Here is a 23,386-nt window from a genome sequence, read left to right as displayed (position 1 = left end):
GGGAATATGTGTTAGGATCCAGGACTTACTATCAGCCCTGAAATTCTCTATCTCCCAGAGGATCTCACAGCTGCTGTTGAACTGATTCAAAGGCCAAGTTGGTCTTGTGAGCTGCATTTCAGTGTCCTCTGGAGCACTGGGCTATGCAGTTCCCTCAGAAAAGAAGTGAACAGCCACCATCATCTCCTCCTTCCCATCCACATCGCTGCATATCCCATCACACTTTTCAAGAACCATTTTTCTCCTTAATCACCAGCCCCAAGTTTCAAAGTTAATTGGGGCTGGTGAGGTATAAATAGATGCTGGACCAGATGGAAACTCTGTCGTGATTTATAGCTCGCTGAGCCATCACATGTTCCACTTGTTCTCTGAGCAAGGGCACTATAAATTATGACACTGCCCAGGCAAATCGCAGGGGAGGTTACGACAATGATATTCAAGCTGAGGACTTAAATATAACCAGGCTGTGACATTTTGCTGAGTGAGTGAGATGCAGCCAGGACCTGCCTGTTGCAGTGGCACAGTTTTTAGGGCATTGCTCCAGTGAGCCCCAGGCAAGCAGGTGAAGCAGGTATTTTGGAGACCTTTGTATGGCCAGAGCCAACACAGGTCCTTTGCAGGATCCTGCTTTTGTCCAGGGAAACTGCAATAAAGCTGAGAGATATTTTCTAAGCCCTGGGAAGGGAGCACTGCACATTCCTGGCCTGAGGAACCCCAAAAAAGAAAGGCTGTATGGACATCACACCCCGCAAGCCCTGTGTCCCTTTCTCCGCAGCTCCAGCTGGATGTGGACCATCATCTGGAGTGCATGCGTCACCCTGAGGGCTGCAGTCCAGGCTGAGGAGAACAGGAGAGAGAGATGGCTCCTCATCAGTGTTTCCAGGATATAAGGATCAAAGGACTTGCTGGAGGTCATCTGGAAGGGTCTGGTGCTCCACCATGTCTCCTGAGTTTCAGGCCTCTTTTCATCACTGCCTGTTTCTTCTTGTAGCCCTTACTTAAAACTTCTATTCAGTTACCCATTGTGAATTGGGATTTTGCTAATTACTGGAAGAAAAGGAAGCTCAGGGCAAAGGGGGAGACTAGTTCTGCCTTTCCCCAAGCCCTTTCTGCCTGAGGGACACATTCTCCATCATTTATGAAGCACTCAGCTCAACAACAGTTTGCAGTTGTCCTGATTTTTCTGGGACCTGCTACTCCATGGTAAAACGAGAATGTGAGCCACAGCCTTCTCTTGCTTTTCAAAAATATCGACCTCTTGCATTCCCTGCACTGCACAGCTTCAAAATACAGACACATGTCACACCCTACTGCCAGATATGAAAAAATCTTTATAAAAGCTTCCTTGGGAACTCTTTGCATGACAAACTGAATAAGATGTGCAATTACAGAGCCACGATTTAAGAACTTAAAACCCAGCTAAGCTTGATAGAAGGTATCAGACTTAAAAACAATACGTAGGGAGAATTTAATCTTGCAGAGACTGCAGTTATTTGAGAGGAGAGATTGTGTTTGGGATTAAGAGTCAAATTACTCCACAAGTTTTTATTAAACCTTTATATTTTCAGCCGTACCTTCTTACGGCTGTTTTGGGACAGGAGCTTCGTTTTATGATGGGCATAAATCCCTAAAATATAGTTTGGATTCTTTGAAACTGGCAAAACATGAGCAAAATGGATTTGGACCTTATCTGGGCTGCTGATGACTTAGAGCTCACTCACTGACATTTCATTAAGGCATGTGATTTTCCAGAAAGCACTGAAAGGACCAAAAAAAAAAAAAATCTAATTTCCCTAGGATTCTTAAAACCCCAAAGAAGCCCTGAGCACATACACGCATCCCTAACTGGGAGCCCTCCTGTTCTACATGCACACTCATGCTGGGAAGTGCATGTCTGAGCATCCCTGGTTTGAAGTGACCCCAGCATTAAAACAACCTGAGAAACATTCACTTGAGGAAGCAACATCCTGGTTATCTTGAAGCTCATGGGACCACAGCCCAGCTCCTCCACTGGGATGCTGGGCGAGCACTATTGCACTGTACAAGGCTCTGGCAGTGCCTCGATGTCCATAGCCCCAGCTGGACACATGAGGTGGCTTTGTGGTGGGACCATGAGCTGAGCTCAGAGACAAATGGAGCTGGCTGTCCCCAGGAGCAGCGTGGCCCTCCTCTTTGGCTGTGTGATGAGTAGTGTCGTGTTATTAAAACAATACTGCCTGCAAAAATACTTTGGGAAGCAAAAAAAACCTGTCCCAGACTTGATGAAGACAGTGCTGGTCTCTATATCCCCATCCAGGAGCTCCCTGCAGCTTGCCCCCAATGCCATTGCCCAGCGGCAAGTGCTCATCTCACTGGGTGATGTTGAACAAACCTGCTCATGTCTTTGAACCTGCATAAGTGGGGTGACAGATAAAAAGTGCTTTGAGATGCTCTGTGGGTAATAACTCATCCATATTGCCAGACCTGAGCATGTGAACATCATTTAATCTACCAGGAATGCAGATCCATGCCAGGTGAACATGGACATAGATCACATGTCATTAAATGAATCACAGAGGCCAGGAGCTGGGAGGAGGAAGGAGCAAAATCCTAAGCACAGACTGAGGTATTTGCATGGCACCAGAAACACTTCTCTGCTGTGTCTCTGGGCCGGATCTGTGCCACCTCCCTGTAGGCACAGCTTCTGTGCAGGCTGCCGAGACCCCACTGGGATCAGGCACTGTCACAGCTGACAGGGCAGCAGGAGAAAGGTCTGTTCCCTGTCACCTCTTGCTGTGGTGCTGCCGGCTCACCCGCTGCTCGATAATGGCTCATTCTCCCCAGCTCCATTTGTTGCTTTGCCCTTTCCAGCCCAATGCAATTGCTTTATTCCCGCTGGGATTCACATGGTTTCCTAAATTGACTCAGTTTTGGCAATTCCAGCTAGTGCCTGGTGCCAAAGACCTTTTCACCTTTGCACTTTCTGTTTGCAGAAGATGAGGGAAAGCTGAGGCAGCAGCTGAGGTACCTGAGGTACCTGAGGTGGGTACTAGGGACCTACACTTCTGAGAGCATCATGGGCAGATTTGTTAAACGTTAGGAGTAGTGTAGTGACACACTGGAATTGTCCTTGTCACTGTAGCTCTGGTCACCTGCCACTGCAGAGTGGTACAGGCAAAGGCCTTCTTCTGTCCAACAGCCTCACAAGTGCTGGCTGCTACCTGTGGGCCACCTGGGCTGGCCTGAAGTGTTCTTCCAGGGCAGCACCATCATCCCTGCCCATGCCCACCACTCTGCTGGGCAGCAGGAAGGCAAAAGGCAGGAAAATATTTAGCTAGTTCAGAGCTGGCTCCTTGTTGGGGAGAAAGAAGCCTGATTCTCTTGGCAGAATGAGCATCTAATTTATGGTGACAGAGAGAAGTAATTTGATGCTTTCTGGTGGCTGCACTCCTCTATCAGCCATAACCTAATCCCCATGGTATGGAGCACTGGCTCTGTGCGGAGGGACCTGGCAGAGGAGGCTCCCCAACGGGAAATCATCCCATTGAGTCTGCAGCCAGGCTCTCCATCAGGACACAGCAGGATCTGTTCTAGCTCCCATGTACCCAGTGCTGTTTCCCTGGCCCTGCAATCCCTCTGCAGGAATACAGTGCCAGACCACCTTGCACACCTCCTGACTCTCCCTGCTCCCTGTGCCCTCCTGGCAGGGAAAACTGGTTGTGCCCTCTCAGCTCTGCACACACCAGACACAGCACATGCCTTGCACAAACACCAGGTCAGCAGCAGACAAGGAAAAGAGAGGGCCCTTTCCTCCAGCACCTTTGCCCAGGAAGCACCATCCCTGCCATGGGACTGCTTCTCCTTCCCTGAGCTACCAGCTCCTTCCCAGTGACCCTGGCTCACTCCCACTGCGGTTGCTGCCGTTCTGGGTGATTAATTCACTGTGAGTAATTTTGGAGCAGATGATCTCATTCACGTGGTTCCTGCTATTTCTCTGGAGGAGAGGAGAGGTAAAGGGAGAGGGAAAAAGAGAGGTAAAGGGAGAGGGAAAAAGAGAGGTAAAGGGAGAGGGAAAAGGGGAGAAGGAGAGGAAGAAGAAGAAAAGGAGAAGGAGAAAGAAAAAGGGAGAGGGAGAGGAACACAATGTCTGTGAGACTTATCCCTCTGTACATTCTTTGGAAGACTACCATCAACCTGGGGATCACTTAGTGGTACAGCTACAGGCAGAGCAGGAGAAAATTTGCTGGTAAATTTGTTTCTCTTGATAGAGGGCAATTTAATCATTCAGGATGATAAGAACTCAATTATGGCTTTGTAACAAGGCCAGAGTTTGGGGCAGCAGGCAGCTGCTGTAGCTGAGGAGCAGCATTGCTTTCTGGACTCCTGGGAGGCTGAGGAGGTCCCCTGATGTGGGATGTGTCACTGGAAATCTGGGCCATTGGGAACTACCAAGCTCTGCCCTCACCAGGGACTGGGGAGGTTTTGTGAGGGGCCACAGGGACTCACTGCAGTCCCCAATTGCCAGTGGGAAACCCCAGTGGATTTAGCAGCCTCCAACCGCCTGCTAAGAGAGTCAGAGACCTTGAAGAAATCTGTAGGCCCATGTTTGGAGGGTCAGGATCTGCACAGAGTGGCTGCCTCTCTCTGTGGGTGATGGGAGACCTGTCAGGCAGGAGAGTGAGGGCAGTGCCCTGTCCCAGGCTGCACTGTGGGGAAACTGGAATGAACCCTATGAAATGGGATGAGATTAACAAAGCAGCTGAATTATTCTAAGCTAATAAAATACCAGGTCCAGATGGCTCCCACTATGAATACTATTAAACAGAAGAACTCAGGGTAAATTAGGAGATTTGAAGCTAACTCTTCATGTACAAAAGCTCTGTGGAGTGGGCCGCAGTCCCCTCTCCCTGCTGCCTCCAGGGGCAGAGACTTGGTGCTTCCTTGTAGCCCTGGAAAGAGGAGTGTGTGCTCCTTGTCACCCAATTTCTGCTCTCTTTCCCTTGGAAACCCATGCTGGCCACTCTTGTTGCCTCCTGGCAGTGCCAGGCTGGGAGCCATGGAGGCATTTTCCTGCCATACGCGTGCCCACACAAACCCAGCGGGTTGGGATCCATGTGCAGAACTATTTCCCATCCCCAGGAGTGGTGTGAACCCCCAGCCACCCCTCTGTTGGCCCCCTCCCACTGTCTGATGGGATCCCACACAAAGATTACTAAGGAAGCAGGCAACGTGAGTTTGCTCCTGGATTTTGTTGCCTGAAATAAGCTGTAAGCAGCACTAGACCTATACTGTGTTTGCTCTGAGAAGGGCTGAGCTGCAGCCTAGAATGCAGAGGGGCTCAGCAGGAGGCTGCATTTAATGGCCAGCTCCAAACCCCAGCATGCCAAGGACTGTTTATTTCTCCATCAGCCTGGGAAATGAATACCAGAGGCAGTAAGAGGCTGCAGAGCTGGAGTAGCTGCAGTCCTGAGCTGCTGGAGAGAGTGGGGCAATGCTTACTGGGGTTCAGAGCACCTGGGACATCCATGCCATGCAGAGAAGAGTGACAGCGCATGACATGGGCTTGACACCAGCCACAGCAGCTCAGGGCAGGGCAGCAGGACACATCAGGTGCTTAGAGGCATAGCATTTTCTGCCCACCATGGTGTCTGGCTGAGGATGGATGTTTAAAGCACATCCTTATTCCAACAGGGAGAGGGAGAAACTATGGCAGGGAGGAAAGAGCTGGTTTTGCTCCATCTGCAGTGAGTGGGTCAAATAGATGGCTGATGTGTTTAGTTTCTGAATTACCCTGATGAGATGTATAAGCTTGTTATTTGTTTTAATTAATGTGAAGGAAACTGTTAAGAGTGCCAGAAAGTGTGAAGAGAGGAGGAGCAGAGAGGGGAGATGGGGACATTTGGAATTGAAGCATCCTATTAATATCTCTGCTGTTGAATGAAAGGTCATTAACAAACCAAAGAAAAATGAGTGGGGAGGGAAACAAGAGAACTGAATCCCTCTCTGCCTCCCATCACCCATGTTGTTACCAGGAGGGTTTCAGGGAACATGAGAGTTGGTGCCTCACGACACTGACACAAGGCTTCTCAAAACTGCATCTATCTGCTGAGATCCAGAGGACTTTCCCTTGTCCCAGGATCTCGCCTGGACACAGCAAGTCTTGGCCTCCGCTGAAGGCATTGGCACACCAGCCCTGGAGTGATGTTTGTCAGGGAGAGGTGCTGCAACAGGCAGTAAAACATTACTTAGTTTATTTCTCTCATTTTTTTCTTCTCCTTTGGAGGTTGCCATGACCAGTATGTATTCCAAACCCTGAACAGAAGCTGTGCTTGCCCAGAAATTGATTTGCCATGCTTGAGATGGAAGCAAACACAGATTAAATTTAAGCTATTTGTTCAGTATCTCAGTTACGTAATTGGACATCGTAGATTAGGGAAGGTGACCTCCTGTAGCACAGGGGGGATTTACTGACATGTTCAAGCAAATATTACACTTCCTGGGATCCAGCACAGCTCAGAATAAAGGAGAAAATGGTACTGGGCCTTCTGCCTCCCTGCACAGGCACCTAAATCCTGGTGATCTCTATCTTCTCTCAGAGACTCCAGCTGGAGGACCCAAGATCAAAGCAGGGACCAGCCCTGATTCCTCCTGCAAGGAGGAAAGGTAAAAAAGGAAAGAAGATAAATGAAAGAAGGGGAGAAATGAGCCTTTGAAGGGTCTCAACCACCTTCTAAACATGATCAGCCCCAGGAAATGAAGGGCTTTTTTCCAGTTGCTGTTGCCCATGTTCCTGGCTCCTCAGAGCTTCGTGGTTTTGGTAGAGCCAAGGCTTTGGGCTCTTGCCTGCTGCTGAAAGGCTCCGGGGTCAGGGCTGGTCCCAAGGACTGTGGCAGCAGGCAGAGAGCAGACAGAGGAGAGGACACAGCACCAGGGACCATGGGAAGGTTCATTTGCTCAGGAGATCAGTAATGGATCAGCGATTTAAAATTTAAATCCGTGTGCTTAAAAAGGAAAAGAAGGGAAAGAAGCCAGCGAGATCTGGTGGTTGCATTGCAAACTGTCACTGTCTGTTTGTGAAAAGGCTTTTGACTGACAGCAAAGTTGTCAGAGGCGTCTGACGTCAGAGCTCTGCAGCAAGGTGGGGGGGGGGGGGGGACACACGACAGTTTGCCAACGGCAACAGCAGCATCAGCCACCTCTGGGCAGCTCCAGGCTCTCCTCCTCCTCCTCCTCTTCACCTGGATTTCAGAGCAGACGAGGAGGCTGCCCCAGCACTGACCTGTCTGCTGCCTGTGGACCTCCCAGGTGGAGGAGGAAAGGAAAGGTGCTTCCTGGATGTCACATGGCTCCAGAGCGGTTGTACCCCTTGATGGACTCATCCTGACCCAGATAGGGCAATGCACCCAGTGCCGCCTCCCTCTCCCCGAGCCCTGACCCTCATGGGCTGGGGCAGGCTCGGCTCAGCCTGCAGGTGGGAGTGGAGCTGGGAGGGGAGCTGGGATGCACTCAGCAGCACTGTGCCAGAGCAGGGTCCAGCCTTGCGCTTCCCAAATCCCTCACACTCTTTCAAAACTCACCCAGGGCTTTACCTACTGAAGTGCTCCACAGTCCCTTCTCTGGCTTCAGAAAATTCACGATGTGCTAAGTGCCAGACTACAACACTAACCCCCCCCCCGCCCCGGACCTTCCCACTCTCCTTGACAGATTCTGTGCCACCTCCAACACGACCTGGTCAAAGCCAGGGCTCTGCCTGAACACACCAGGCAAACCAGACAGAGACTAAACCTTTTCCCGCATGCTTTGGCACTGAAACAATACAGTAGCTCTGGCCATGGCAAGTGCAGGGCAGAGCTGAGGACAGGGGGAGGCTGGGGCAAAGGCAGCATGAATGGCTCATGTTTGCTCTCTTGATGTGAGGTCTTGCAAATGGAAATGATTCTCCAGGAGCATCTGTTCCTCAGACAGGGGCTGTACCACTTCAGGCATCCTCCAGAGACATCTCTGGCACTTCGTGCAAATGAATAAATCAATAAAAACAGTGGGTACAGCAAGGACTTTGGCCTTCTGCTCTTGGAAATATCTGAGCTATCCAGGGTAATCACTCTGTGGCCACGGATGGATAGGTTTTCTGAGCTCTGAGACACCTGCTTGCTGCTGAAGTGGTTTAGCCCAACTGTTTAATGCTGTGCTAGCTGGAAAATTGTTTCTCTGCCTTGGTTTTAAATGATGAATTGTTGCCTGAAATTGTTTGTTTATCTCTGCTCCACTGACCCCTTTTGCTGCCTCTTCTCTCCCCTCTTCTGGGGCACCACAGGAGCGAGAGCAGATGGAGCAAGAGAAGTGAACCCTGAATATAAGGCTGTTGACCTTTCCTCCAAGCTATCCCACTTCCAGCTAAAATCCTCCCTCTTTTCCAGCTCGTGGTTCCTCCAAAACACAGAGAAGGCTTTGGCACTCCTGATACTAGAAATGAGCAAAAGAAATATGTAATAGCTGGAATGAGAAAGGTGGGGAGGAAAGGGCCAACCTCCACATCTCACCCCACCCTCCCTTCATCTCCTGCCTCTAATCTCCACATCCATGGGAAGATCTTTGGCTGGTCTCTGTGTTTGCACAGAAGGGTTTATATGTTCTGGGGGATGAGGCTGTGGAGGGACCACACTCCAATGAGGTTCAGAGGGATGACCTGGGATAGAAGGACACAGGGATGCTCCACCTGGGCTTGGATCAGGCAGTCTCTGGTGAGACTGACCCAGGCTTTTGACACACTTGGTTGCTGCTGGCAGGGCTGGACACAGGGTGAGAAGAGCTGAGCTTGGAACTGGCTGCAACACCCCTTGTGGGTGCTCCAGCATCTCAAGCCCCAGCACTACGGACACCCAAATGCACCCAGGGTAAGGCCATCTCTGTGGCCCTGCTCAGATGATTTCCTCTGTTTTGCCTGTGTCAAACAGAATGGTCTGTAAAGCAGGAATTTGTGCTTGATTTGTGTTTTAGATAATTTCCCTTAGAAAAATCCTTGGGCCATAACTCTCTTAGGAGGGCCAAATATTTTCTCTCTAAAATTTGGCATGGCTTTTTGCTCTGTCAATGCAGGTGTGAAACTGTTAGACATCCTAAGCCAGCTGGATCTCTGACTCTAAAGCGATGGGAACAGCAACCTTAAGCCATGAATTCACCTGTGAGACCTCCTATTTCATTTGGGTGTTTCTGAGAACCTGAAGTCCTCTCCATTTCCTGACAACCTGGACCAACCACTTGGGAACCAGGTTTCCATGCAAATGAATTCATGAAGAAACGAAGGCATTACAAAAACAAGTTGAATCTCACTAAGGGCACTTCACGCAAGAGTAAAGCAATGAAGTGACAGGGTAGATTAATTTGTAATTTGGTTAAAGCTGGGGTGGGAAATCTGCAGAAGGTCACGGTGACACTAAACAAGTGTCTTGTATTAAACCCAGCTCAAGTTTTCATGTCTCAGTAAAAGAGCTGGAGCATCTATAACTAGTAACAGGTTATTTTTGGAATCCCAACCTATTTTGTAGCTCCCAAGAGGACAAAACTGCTTCTCTTTGACTTTGCAAAGCCTGGATTTCTTTTTGTGCCAACAGGATGCTGGGATGTGAATTTAAATTCTTCTGTCACTGACTGTCTTAACAAAAACCCACAGGTCCAGGCAATTACTGCTCTTGCTTGCCTTGCACAGAGCAAAGAGCTCACAGTCTAGATGAGGGCTGTGATGTTCAAAATAACAACAGAAAAGTTATGTTGAGTCATCATCCCTGGAGGGATGCAAAAGACATGCAGATGTGGCCACTGGGGACATGGTTTAGTGTTGGTGTTGGCAGTACTGGGTTAAAGGTTGGGCTCAATGATCTTAGAGGTCTTTTGTAGCCCCACAAAGAGTGTTGCAGCCCTAAAAGGCTTAAACCTGTATAGACACACTGACTCAAGGGGTCAGTCACTCTGTTATTGCCTCCTTTACAGGTCACAGGCCTTCCTGACATCCGATCCCGTCAGATCTCGGAAGCTCAGCAGGGTCAGTCCCGGATTAGTACTTGGATGGGAGACCTCCTGGGAAATGCCGGGTGCTGTAGGTTCTAGTCCTGAGGACTTCACTGGCACTGTCCAAGCTCGCTCAGCCGTGGCAGATGAACCTCAGGACTTAAACGGTGGGGCCAGTTCTGCGCATGCTGAGCCTCACCTAAAATCCACTGCGCAAGCTGGAAGGGCACACCCATGTGGGGACAGCCCTTCCCAAATCTTCATTCGCGAAGCTGAGCCACACACACACAGGTCACAGGGCCACAGATATTTGCTTGAGCTCCCTTGGAAATTGGTAGCAGAGGCTGGCACCAGAGCCAGGCCATCAGTGGTTTACATGGCTCTGTCATCAGAAGGGTTTCCATGATTCTCCCTCTTCCTTAGTGTCTTGTCCCTTTCCAAGCCCCAGCTGCACCCACACCACGTTCCCACTCTTCCTAAGGCTGTTTGTCGGATGGGTGCCAGATCTCCAGCTCTGCAAAGCATGGTGTGACATCTGCTCTGCCTTCCCTCACGCTTCTCCCAAATGGAGATAGCCAGAAAAATATTGAAGCCAGCAGATATGGACCCATCAAAATCAAAGTACTCCACAAAATTGACTGTGTTTCACTGGAATTTTGTTTTGAAATGAAACAAACAAACAAACAAAAAATCTGGCAGAAGCAAAACATCTTGTTTCAGCATTTTCAGAAGAAAGAAAATCTTCCTGTTCTATTCTGAAAAGGCTTTTCACTACTGAAATTGTTTCAGAAAATAGCTAAATCAAGCAGAAAGCAAATTAAATAATCAAAGTCTCTTGCAGATGGATCCAGTTTCCAGATTTTATTCTGATTGGCAGCCAAGAGGAGCGGTGCCCTTTGAGCATCCCACTGGTGCAGTGCTGGTACAGCACTTCTCTCCTCTGGCTCTTTGTGTGTGCATGGAGTGGACAGGCAAGAGCAGGGAAGTGACCCAAGCATAGCTAAAATGAAGGAAAACCAGACAAAAGCAGGGAAGCCCTGCTATTGGTGATGAGCTGCTCCTCCTCTCATTGAGGACCAACCTCCAAAAGAAAGTTGTGTACTGAAGACGGACAAAGAGAACTCAAGATGTTACAAGAACAGATGCCTTAGAGGTGTTCAGACAACCCCTGCCTCTGCCTCCTATTTGAGGAACAACTGATCAAGTTCTTCCATTGCATCAGTGCATGTAACACCCATGGCATGTATCTGGGGATAGGAGAGCTCCCACACTGCCCATGCCAGGATCTCAACCTGACAAGGCAGAAACAACAGCACCCTGGGACTCCCCCAGCAACGAGGTGATAGGAACAAACCCCTCAGAGTTGGGATACAGCTCACAAGGTGCACAGGTTTCTGCTGCAAAATCCGTTACAGGAGAGTTTGCAGGAAATACAGGGCTCTGGGTTTAAATCTGGTCTTCAGTTACCCAAACATCTTGTCTCTTCATATGTCAGTATTTCACATTTCCTTCAATATTTAGATGTGTAGGCCACTCTAATGCTCACTGGCATTATGAAAGAGGCTTTGTTACGAAGTAGAGTCTCTGGCACAGAAAGCTGGGCAGATGCCTGCAGAGCCATCAGCTGGGGACTGAGAAGTGAGCACGGGGGGAGCAGCTCCTCCAGAGTCTGTCCAGGGCTACAGCATCGTGTGTATTTTGCCGTGAAAGGCAAAAATCAGCATCTGCTCCAATAAGTGATCTGCCCCAGGGCAGCAATGCATCTGCTGGAGAAAGAGCACATCTGTGCTCAAGGTAAAAGTGGAGCAGTCAGCGGAGCTGGGATGTTGCACAAGAACAGGGCACAGTACCAACAGCTTTGGGAAACAGGAGATCTCCTGGGACTGTACCCCTGGCCGGGGTACATCTCTGCTAGAGCTGACACGTGTGATCGCAACACATAAAATTTGAATTTGTCCATTTGTTTATGAAAAAAGGAAAGCAGATATGAGCTGCTGGACTCCCCCAGTGAGCTGGTACAAATCCTGAGGAGCATGTCATCAGTCCACGAAGACCTTGGGCAGGTGCTGCTGGATAAACAAAGTCCCTGTCTCCTTTAGTGATGTGAATTTTAGAGAGACAGGACTGAAAGCAACTGACATGGTGTTTACAAAATTAAAAAAACCCTAAACTTGAACCTGGGTACTGTACAGTCCTCACAGTCCATCAGGGATCCAACAAGGAGCTGGTACAATCTGTGCTGATCCATTATCCTCCCACCCATATTTCTACATCCTCCACAATTTTATTGGAATAAACTAAAAGCCATCTTGGACCTTGTAAGACAAGGTAGTTATCTCTACAACCAGCAGCAGATTTATTGACCCCTGAGATGCATTCAAACCATATTTCCTTTCATTTGACAAGTGTCCTGTTTTATTGAAGCAGTTTTCAGGCAGTCCTGAATCACTGCCACAGCTCCATTTTGCAGAACCGAAGGTGTTCTGCACTGGTGTCAAGGCAATGGAGCACAGCACCTTTGTGAGATGGAGAACATCAAGCTTTTAATGATCAGAATTGAAGTGAAAAAGAGCAGGTTTTTGAGCAATAATGATAAACACTTTAATAGCTGAACTCTGAATTGAGGGAGTTTTTTGGCAGCAAAAGTAAAATATGGTAAACTGCTTTACAGTACTTTTACTAAGTATTTGAATGAGTGGGCCTAATATTTTGAAGACTGAAAGCAATCTGCATGAACCTGAAGAATTCTTCTTGGCAAGAAGTGTGAAACCCAGCCTGAATTGCAGTGGGAATTCTGGCAACCATGCCCTCAAACAGACTGACAAAGGTGAATGGTTTCATGAGGCTGCAAATGTAAAAAAAAGTTGAAATTAAATGTGAAGAGGGGAATAAAAACAAGACTAGTGAGATAAGAAATGGGGTGATATATTCTAGTACTTAGTGTGAAATATAGTGTCTGTAAAAACATGAAAACATTATCTGGATTTTCGCTGATACTTCCAGTATATCTTTATAGACAGATGATAAGAAATATAATAACTCTGAGAGTACTAAACCAATCACTGTAAAAATATATTTCCAAGACACGCTTGTAGTGAATTTTATCATATGCTGCTTTAATTTTAAACTTTCAGAAGATACACATTTTTCCCTGTATAGAATCCCCTTCATTTCCTCCTATAGTTTTCTATACTTGGAGATTTAAGAGAGTACTTATAACACTTGAAGGAGCAGTCTGTTGATAGCATATATAGATAAGGCATTTTGAAGGTAGAGCACATTATTTTTGGTTTGTGGACTGGTTATGTCAGAAGACAGAATAGAGTTGTGAAGCTAAATGTGAGTTTGCTGATGATATCTACAGCAGGTTATTGAGATCTCTGTTTATTTTCAAGTTGAGGCAACGTTTAGGGTATTATGATAAAACTTGTGTTATCACTTGGTTGATAAAAAATGGTCTTGCCTTCAGTTTGTAGTTACACAGTTTGAGTCACAGCTTCAAATTATTTGTCTTGTATAGTGTTCTTAGACAATCTGTTCGGGGCTTCTTATGTAACATTATTCCTCTCAAGTTCAGCAAAAAATGCTGCATCGTGAAGAATGTGCATAATGTACAACAAATTTAGCCCCTCTGCTAACTGCAGTCAACTGAATCTTCCTTTCATTTTGGGACACGGTTATCGCAGACTGGAGGGAGGAGGGAGGGAAAAGGCAAGGCAAACCAGGAAAGAGGGTAAAAGTGGCTTTTGTGACAGTACCATAAACATACAAACACATTTTGCCAAACTTCTTTTGGTTTTTGAGATGAAGAAAAAGCATTTTCCCCCTTCCCCATTGGCTTCCAGTGCCTTGCCCAGCACTGCAGGATGCAATAGCTGTGACCAACCTCTTCACAGGTGCAGCCATGAGATGGCAACACATCTGAAGTACCCTCAAGAACTTGCAGGGATTTGTCCCCCCAAGTTGCAGTTGTGCTGCAGCTGCATCACCTCCTTCATAAATCTGTCAATGTCTATCCAAGGCCGGAGCAAATCCATTTGCTACAACTTTTACAAGTACTAAAGCCCATCTGTAGGAAGCCAGAGACAGGATTAATTCCGTCCTCTTCTTATTACAGGCTCAGCAGACTCATTTAAAAGAGATATTTCATAAACCTGTTGCCTCCCAGCCTGAGTGTGTGTGCAAAAGGGTCATTATTCTGAAAGCCACTGACTTCAGGGAGTGGGAATGCTCTGAGATGAGGCATTTGCAGTGAGGAATATTTCGTCCACATGATTATATGTTCTGGCAACTGAAGGACACAAATCCTAACATTAAAACTAAACTAAATTACCATTTACTGAGCTGCTGAGAGATCTCTGCTCTAAAGGAGGTTTATGCCACAGCCTGCAGCAAAATCAGCAGGTCAAGGGAGGTTATCCCCCTCTACTCTGCTCTCATGAGACCCCACTTTTGGCACTGCATCCAGCCCTGGGGACCCAACAAAAATGTGGACCTGTTGGAGTAAGTCCAGAGGAGACCATGAAGATGCTCAGGGAGCTGGAGCACCTCTGCTCTGGAGCCAGGCTGGGAGAGCTGAGGGTGTTCAGCCTGGAGAAGAGAAAGCTTTGGGGAAACCTTAGAGCCCCTTCCAGTGCCTAAAGGGGATACAAAAGAGCTGGAGATGGATTTTGTACAAGGGCATGAGTGACAGGACAAGGGGAAATGGCTTCTCACTGACGGAGGGCAGGGTTAGGTGGAATATTAGGAAGAAATTCTTCACTGTGAGAGTGGTGAGGCCCTGGCATGGGTTGCCCAGAGAAGCTGTGGCTGTCCCATCCCTGGAAGTGTCTGAGGCCAGATTGGACAGGGTTTGGAGCAACCTGGGCTAGAGAAAGGTGTCCCAGACCATGGCAGGGGGTTGGAAGTAGAGAAGCTAAAAAACTAAGTTTACATTTTCAGACTCTGAATATCAGAAAGATGAGATATCTATGATTCTATTTTCTGTATTCCTTCCAGGAAATGCTCTAGTCACACAGGTAACAGAACTTCCCAGTCTTGGCACTGAATATTGACATTAAAACAGGATTTAAACATTTCCTCTCCTTTCACAGACACAAACATATGCCTATGTGAGTGCAGGGGGGAATCAGATGGAGACAGAGCCCTTGGAGTGCCAGTGAGAAAAGTAAGCCTGAGTCTCTCTAAGCATGGCCTGGGATGGCTGCCATACTATTAATATGTAATTTGGCTGGATAGTTCTTAAGCCATCTTAATTCTCCAGACATCATTACTTTGCTTGGTTATCATTCATACATTTCTATATGCTATTCTGCTTGGAGCAAAGAGATTGGACATTTAGAATTAGAGTGGATGAGTCTATATTTTTGGAATTGGAACTAAATTGCCCACCAGTTGACGCATTATTGTGTTTTACAATAATTGCTGATTAAAATTCATATGTACTAAATTCCACCTGTCATTCCCAGCATTGCCTCTGTTGTGACAATGCCAACGCCATGAGTGGGTATGAATGAAAGGGTTGAAGGGAGTGGTTTGTCTGCACAATTCCATCCTTTTATTCTGCCACAATCTACTAAATCCCTCTCCCAAACCCCTGAAATATTTGCCACAAAATGTCTGCCCTGCTGGATGTTTTGTAGGATGAAGACACCATGGTGCACGTTTCCAAAGCAGCCTCTGCATTTTCACACCCACACAGGACAGACAACCACCTGCCTGAGCTGATGCCCATGACTCTTGATGGAGTTTCCAAGTGGACCTTTTTTTTTATGAATCCTTTTAGAGGAGGTAGATGGGCTGTTCATGTGAGCTCCTACTTTGTGTCTCTTTTTTCTCCAGGCCATAGGATGTGTCCAAGTCGATTTCTGCAGTTTTTTAAACTTGCCTTTGGCTGAAAAACTTCTTTAGACTGGTTAAACTCCCCAGACCTTTCCTGCTCCTTTTGTGCCTCCCACACTTCAGCATTTTTGGCTGCCTTCTTGCTTTTGATCTTCCATTCTCTTTTTCCTGCATCTCTCAAGCTTTTCCTCACTGTGCCTAGTGTTTCCCAGCCTGGAGAGATGGGGAATAGAACAGCCTCTGGTGAGCTGGTGTGTTTATGATAAATCAGGGGAGTGGATATGCAAGTACTTGCTCTTAACAGCACTTTCTACATGCAGGTGCTTCCTCTTCCCTTTCAGTTGTGACTGAATATTGCAACAGACGACATGTGTCTGCAAATCACCACTGCCCTGCACTTCATCACTCTGGGTTCACATTTTAGGCATCACAAAAGAATCGTCCTGTTTGAACATCCGTTTACCCATCCTGGCTGGCTGAAACAAAACCAGCCCAACCCAAACCTCAACATTTGGAAGGACACAGTGAAGCAGAAGATGGTCTGCTGAGTTATACTCCATGGCAGTGCCCAGCCCATTCCCACATTCCTGCTCTCAGGGATTGGAAGCCACTGCACCTATCCAGTTTTAGTAGATGCCAAAAGTAAAACCAGAGTGCAGCATGTGCCGTGAAACCTTCAGTTCTCTTAACTTGGGAAAATGCTGGCTAGACAAATGCGAGAAGAAGCAGGGCTAGCAAGGGACAGGGGGCTGACGGCTCAGCATCTCATTACTCATCCTCTCAGCTCTGTCTGACTAGTCGTTTAGCACCTTTGTGGGCTTGTTTTGTTAGCTAAAGAGGGAGGAAGAGAGATGTGACTCTAAAGCAACAGGATATCAGCTTCTAGATGGGGTTTCAGGTTTAAATAAGTGCAGAGCATTGTGAACTGACACAGCATACAGCACAGCTATAGGGCATGGATCTGGATGGGCTATGCACAAACCAGAGCACTTCTGGCTTACCTGAATCCCAACCAACACAGGATGGTGTAAAAGTATGTCTGCTTAAAACTGAATTTTTCTAAGGTTAGAATATTGCTTCTATTAGTGAAAAGCAGAAGGTAGTGTTGAGATTAAGGCAGGAAATCTGCATTCAGTTACTAGCTCAAATGGACACTTTCTTTGTGCAGTGTTGGACAAGCCAAGCAAAACTCCCCATGCTTTGTATTCTGAACTCGTATAAGAAAAATTGTCCTGCCTTCTGTGATTTATCTTGGCTATTTAGACAGTGAGGACTTGGAGAAGAGAAAGATTTTCGCCCAGTGTCTGTACTGTGCCTGGTTTTCTGTGGCTTCAGCCTGAAGTATTCCCTCAACACACACACACACAAAAAAATAAATAAATTGAAGTGGGTATTGTTATGTAAGTGTACAACAACCAAGTCCATTGAAGCTGTGGTACCTGGTGTGGTTGGGCATGTGAGCCATTATCTCTGAGCATCAGCCCATGTTGGTGCAATGCCACAGGACCACAGGCCCTTCTGTGGTGTTTATTCACTGGTTCTCTGTATCCACGCTCATCACATCTCACCTCAGGCCATCCAGCCTGCCCAGAACGACCAAGAGGAACTTGTAAGGGAATTAATTAGAGCTCTGGAGAACAGGGATGATCAAGTCTGCAATTGCTTTTGGGAGCTAGAGAACATTGTGTGTTGCCAACTATGAACTGCCTGGCTCCAGCATCAGCTTTGCTCAGGGAAGGGGTAGTATGACTCTCCTTGCCCTTAGGAATGTTGTAGTTACTCCGAGCAGCTTTGTGCACGGGATGTGTTCTCACTAGCAGGGCTTGTTTCCCTGCTGCATTTGAGCTCCCAGCATGTGGACCCTGTTTTGAGCGAGCAGTGGGCAGACAGAGCAGAAAGAGAAACATACACAAATCAGGAAGTTTTGTTTTATTTCCAAAAAGGCATACACAGAACCACAGGGAATATAAGAAGGAGAGGGGAGCATATCCTCTTGCTCCAGTATAAAACCCCCTAACTTTCTAGGCTGACCCCGACGTCTAAGAGTGAAGGCAAAAGTATAAGCTACGTGACTAGTGGGAAGAGAATGAACCAGCAGGAAAAATCTATCAGAGCTTTCCATGGTTCAATCAGTCAGAGCCTGCTTCACTGGGGAAACAATCAATTAACCACTTCCACTAGAACAGCCACAGACGTGCTGTTCTGGAGGTACTAAATCTTTGAGTTTATTTGTTCCCAGTTGCACTTTCAGCTTATTTACAACATCACAGCAACCTTCCTCCTTGCTTATCCTCACTTCTCTAAGTCCCTCCCAAGGATCTTTCTGTCCATGTTGATTAGTGAAGAAGAACACAGACTAACAACTTCCAACTTGACTGAAAATCTGTATTTCCCTTAAACAGGCAGCCAAAACAAACAGTTTCCTCCAGGCGTTGGGAGGGCATTATGCCTTTAACTGTCCATCTGATTTCCAGCTGTCAGTGCATTTTGTCTCACTTTAAGGCAGATGGTTTTATTTTAGCATGTTTTGGCCCAATCAATAATCCAAGAGCCCTGCAAGACACAGATTTGTCCCTGCTCTGAGGAGCAAAATGTAGCAGGCAATGAGAGGCAGATGACACCAAAGCCAAAGGATGACGTAGAGAGCACTCAGCCCTAGACCCTCTGTGGCAGATGGGAGCAGGGAAGGACTTTTGCATGGCTGGTCCCACAGGTATGGTAAAGAAGGAGGTGGGAAGCAGCCTGGAAAAAACTTCACAAAAGGAGCATTCGAGACGATGTGACCTCCAAGTGGTGCTGAGCTGCGCAGGTACAAGGGGTTCACACTGTGTCTGCAGAGGAAGCTGGAATATGGATGAGCATGGAGAAAGGTGCACACAGGTGATGCGGGAATGGTGATGGTCTTCCTTGGCACCTCAGGGGTAGATCTCAAAGCACTAAAAGCAGAAGGGTCTTCAGTCCCAGCGTGCTGGTGAAGAAAACAAAGGACAGAGAAGAGTGTTAAGGAAAGTCATCAGCTCTCCAAACCACAGGTCTGTGTCTGCCATCACTGTGCTTTCAAGATGTAGTGAAATAAGAGACATTTAGATGATCACAGCACAAAGCTGAGATTAAATTTTTATTTCCCATTTAAATTTTTCCTTGTATTCTTTAAATGAAAAGAAAGCAGCTCTCAGCACTTTTAGGTAGCTCCTGTGCCTGGCAACCTGGAAGCAGATTTTGATTCACAGATGCCTCTTGCTCCTCTGATCAAATGTGCTGGCAGGACTAGTAGACAGGAGCTGTCTTAACAGCTTTAATGCACTTAGATTTGTCCCTGTAGCTGCTGCTAATGCCTTGATTGGTGCTATTGAAATATCTTCTTAAACATATGGTAATACATTCCTCACTGATTCCCCTGTCTTTCAAAACTCAGACCTGGAATCATCATTGTCTGTAATAAGTTCATTCTGTTCCTTCTGCTTTATTGCCTGCCCGACCTGGCTTTGATGAAGTAATTCATATAACCTTCTAACTCCAGAGTAAATTTTTATTAGATTTTGAATTAAATACCATATTTTCTATTGGGAAGCCCTGAAAACTCAGCTTGGCATATGGTATTCATATAACCTCTGCTATTCTGGATGCATCACTGGTAATGAAGATTCTGGATGTCAGGGCTGGGAGTGCACTAATTGGCCTTAATTGCCCCAACAAACCTCACCTGAGGGTCACATTCACGCCCTCGGCCAGGAGCTCTATTTAACCTTCAATGTCAGAGTCCTTCAGTTTATGCCTGGGCAGCTTTTTAAGTGAGTCTCCCTTAGACCTCTTCCTGAACTGGTGTTTGGCTGTTCACAGATGACCTTGGAGTTTGCATGTTTACTACACCTGTTGCTATCCCTGCCTTGTTCTACCTCCCATGGCATGGGGTCATTCCAGGTTGTTCCTGCCTTGTGCCAGGGCTGATCCTGGCACCACTTCCCTGGGTGAAGCCCTGCTCTTGCTTCCTGATGATGGCAGCCACAAAAATAATACAGCTTTGGTAGGATTTTCAGTAGAGAAAAGATTTCTAATGTATTGATTTCTTAACTATTTGAGAGAAGAGTACAGGTAATATTATGGGCTATAATTCTTATTTTTCTTACTGTGCATGGAAGTACAAACAGAGGGTGTATGTGTAAGTCTGAGGTCTCTGGGCCTGTTACAATATTGAAGCTCAAGTAGGCTGGGAATGACTGACCCAGGAAGCCCAATTTGTTGATCTTCTGGTTGTCTGCAGCTGGGCCCATGCATGCAGAGGGAAAAACCTTTTTCACTCCAGGCAGTTGTTCTGCAACACTCAGCATATATTGGTTTCAGCCACATTTCTCCTAAGGGTGATGTTGGACTCTCAATCTGCGTTTTTTGGAATAGCACAAATAGGTCTGTCACTTCATGTGTTAAATGGGATGGCATTTGGATATCATGATGGGTGGACAGACCGAGCACATGAGGTACATCTTCCTTTGTGCTCTGAGGGGACAGTAACCTTCCTGGAGAGATCAAGGCACTGTTGGAAGCACATCCTGTCTCATTCCATGCCAAATTTTGTTGCACTGAATAAACAGGGCTATGCTGGGTTTCCTTCCCCAAAGTGGTAGCAGGTGATGTCTCTGCTGTAGGCAGGACCTGTGGACAGCTGGTACTAATTCTCCATAAGGCTTGTTGAAAAAGAAATGCAAGAAGCTGGACTTTGTGAAAGATGTTACATTTGGTCTTTTCACACAGCACACAGAATGGGCCTAATGCTGAGCCACAACAGGCAGCTGCCCTCCCATTTAATGTAACCCACCAAGTAAAACATCCTGGCTTCTATGCTTTCTGCCTGGGAGCTTGTATACATCCCAACAGTGGCTTTTATATTTTGGGGTGAGTGGTTTTTTGGTTCCTGAAGAGGTACCTTGAAAAAGAGTGTTCTGCTCAGTGATGACAATGACCTTTGGGAAGAAAGCTTAATGCATGGAATTAAGCAGTGTAGTGGTCTGGTTGAGAGCAGCTTTTTGTGGGGAGACAGAGGTACCTCTGGTATGGGCAATGGTTGAAGCAGCCCTTTGGGAAGGACAGGGATGCATCCCCCCTCCCCTGCCCAGAGAGGTGGTGGATTCTCTGTCCCTGGAGGTTTTTAAGGTGAGACTGAATGTGGCACTTAGTGCCATGATCTAGTAATAACAGTTTTGTCGGATCAAGACTTGATGATCTCGGAGGTCTGTTACAATCCAGTTGATTCTATGATATGATTCTATGGTATGATTACCATTTCAGCGAGCGGGGCCAAACCCAGCACCATGCTTTTCCTCTGCCTACCTCAGACCAACAGAGAAGCAAACTCACACCTGCCCTACCTTTGTCACAGGGGCGTGGAGCACCTTTTGCGGCACGGCAAGGATGAGACCTGCCGCAGTGGGGCTGGCTCGGTGGGATGCTCAGTGGGGGGCTGGTTCGGTAGGGATGCTCGGTGGGGCGATGCCCGGTGGGATACTCGGCGCGGTGCCCGCGGGGGGCGCGGCGGCTCCGCCCCGGCGCGGCATTGGCGGGGCGGGCGCGGGGCGGGCAGCGCGCAGGGCCGGCGGCGGCAGCAGCAGCAGCAGGTGGTGGTGGCCGCGCTCGGTCCGCGCAGCTCCGCGCTCCCACCTCGCCTCGCCGCCGCCTTAGCGCGACCCCGCCGCCGCCAAGACGCCGCGGGCCGTGCTCCGAGTGAAGAATGGGGCGGCCAAGCTCGCCAAGCCGCCCGCGGCCGCGGGAGAGACCCCCGGCGGCGCCCCCGGAACGGGGCTCTTCATGGAGCGCTCGCAGAGCCGCCTCAGCCTCTCCGCCTCCTTCGAGGCCCTCGCCATCTATTTCCCCTGCATGAACAGCTTCGACGAGGAGGATGCGGGTATGGAGGGGGCGGTGGTGCGGGAAGGGTTCCCGGTGTCCTCTTGCCCATCCGCGGGCGGTGCGGGTGGGTGTCCCGGCCCCGGGGCTGTCCCGTGTCTCCTGCGCTGCCCGGCGGGTGTGTATGTGTGTGTGTGTGTGCAGGGACCGTGCTCCTCTGGAGGTTAAAGCTGGGAATGTAGCCCAGCGGTGAAACGCGCTTCTGCTTCTAATCGATAAGGAACCCGCGGTGTTTGCAAATGGAGCGGCTGATGCTCCATGCTCTGTGTGAATGAAGGGCAGCGCTCAGGGCGAAGGCGTCCATTCTGCTGGGTGGTGTGTTCGCTCTGATTTATGCACCGTGAACTCTGGGGCTAATTGTTCCCGGGAATTGTTAGCTGTGCACTCTGCTGCCTTTGGAGAGAGAAATAAAGGGATTCAGCTTAAACGAGGGCAAAGTAAATCCCGAAACAAAAGCCTTTCAGAATGGATGCGGTGCCAGAAAGACCTTTCTGGCCTCGAAGAGTTGGCAGCGGTGATAAAAGGAGACCAAGCTTCAAAAGGAGGAGCATTGGTAGGGAAAAGTAGGAAAGGAATTGTGTTGAACGGGGGAGGAAGGACAGCCAGTGAGTGGGTTCTGGAGAAGGTGCTGGGAGTGGAGGGCAGCACAGCCGCTGTGCGGGTGGGGAGGGCGGACGCGGGAGTGGATGGGGAGCTGTCGGTGAGCGCTTGGTCTATTCCCAGTGGCTCACTGTTACTTGAGGGGTGTTTTTCCCAGAGACTGAACCTGTAAGTGAATCTTGTGAGCAGCAAATAATGAAAGTTGGTAACTAAGGCATATTTTGACACTGGCTGTCATGGTCGCATCCCTCAAAATGCCGGCATGCTCCTTTGTCTAATGGCTCTTCCCAAGAAGTGCAGGTGCCAGCAGGAATACATCAGCCCGCGAGCTGCTACACCTGTAACGTTGTTGTTTTTAAAGGAGTTGACGTAAGAATCAATTCATCATCTGTGTGATTAACCTAGACTTGTCATCAGCATCATGCAGGGGTGTCAGGCAGAACACCGTATCCTCCAGCAGATGTAGTTCTAAAATTTTTTTGTCTCAAAATTCTGCTGATTATTTATTTGCACCACATACTTGCTGTGAATGCTGGGGAGTGTACATGACAATAAGGGGAGCTTTGGGAAGTCTCAGCGCTGTTGCTTCAGAAATGATTGATAGTGAGACTTGCTCGAGTTCGAGAACCCGATGCAATGCTTGGAACAGCATTTCATTCCCTGGTGTCCGACCCCTCCTGCTCTGAGTAGGGTGATGGTTTAGGTGAATGCTTCCTCCTGCAGCTCTTAGAAAAGCGGTTTTGCGCTCAGTTGTATTTATTCATCCTTAGTGAATGCTCATGCACGAATGTTAATAGGCTGCTCTTAATACAACACGAGTGCTTGTCTCTGAATTAAATAAATCTACAATTAAGACCTCATTTTCCAGCAGCTTATTAGCAGATCTCGCCTGTGTGAGTTGTCTCGTTAGTGAAGCTGCGCGGGGTGGTTTCAGTGCAACGGGGACATTGCAGTGTTGCTCCTCTATTTTGTGCTCGTGAGTGTGTGTTCAGACACGTATGAGCATCCAGCAAGGAAGAACGTGTGCCACTCTATTTCTGGCGTTAAAAATACAAGCCTATAATTT

The 23,386-nt window shown here is 47.9% G+C and overlaps 1 protein-coding gene across 1 annotated transcript in view; it reads left to right on the top strand.

The window, feature by feature from the left end:
• Positions 1–21,398: 21,398 nt before the first annotated feature.
• The window catches only part of RIMS4 (regulating synaptic membrane exocytosis 4), a 54,826-nt gene continuing 52,838 nt past the window's right edge, over positions 21,399–23,386 (top strand). Inside the window, exon 1 of the mRNA XM_071572924.1 lies at positions 21,399–21,721. Coding sequence (XP_071429025.1) covers positions 21,625–21,721 — 97 coding nt within the window. The 5' untranslated portion in view covers positions 21,399–21,624. The remainder of the gene's footprint in view (positions 21,722–23,386) is intronic.

This window comes from Pithys albifrons, chromosome 18 (genome assembly GCF_047495875.1).
Source record: "Pithys albifrons albifrons isolate INPA30051 chromosome 18, PitAlb_v1, whole genome shotgun sequence".
Taxonomy (NCBI): Eukaryota; Metazoa; Chordata; class Aves; order Passeriformes; family Thamnophilidae; genus Pithys; species Pithys albifrons.
The sequence above is the reverse complement of the archived record's forward strand: the minus strand, read 5'-3'. Positions and strand labels throughout refer to the sequence as shown.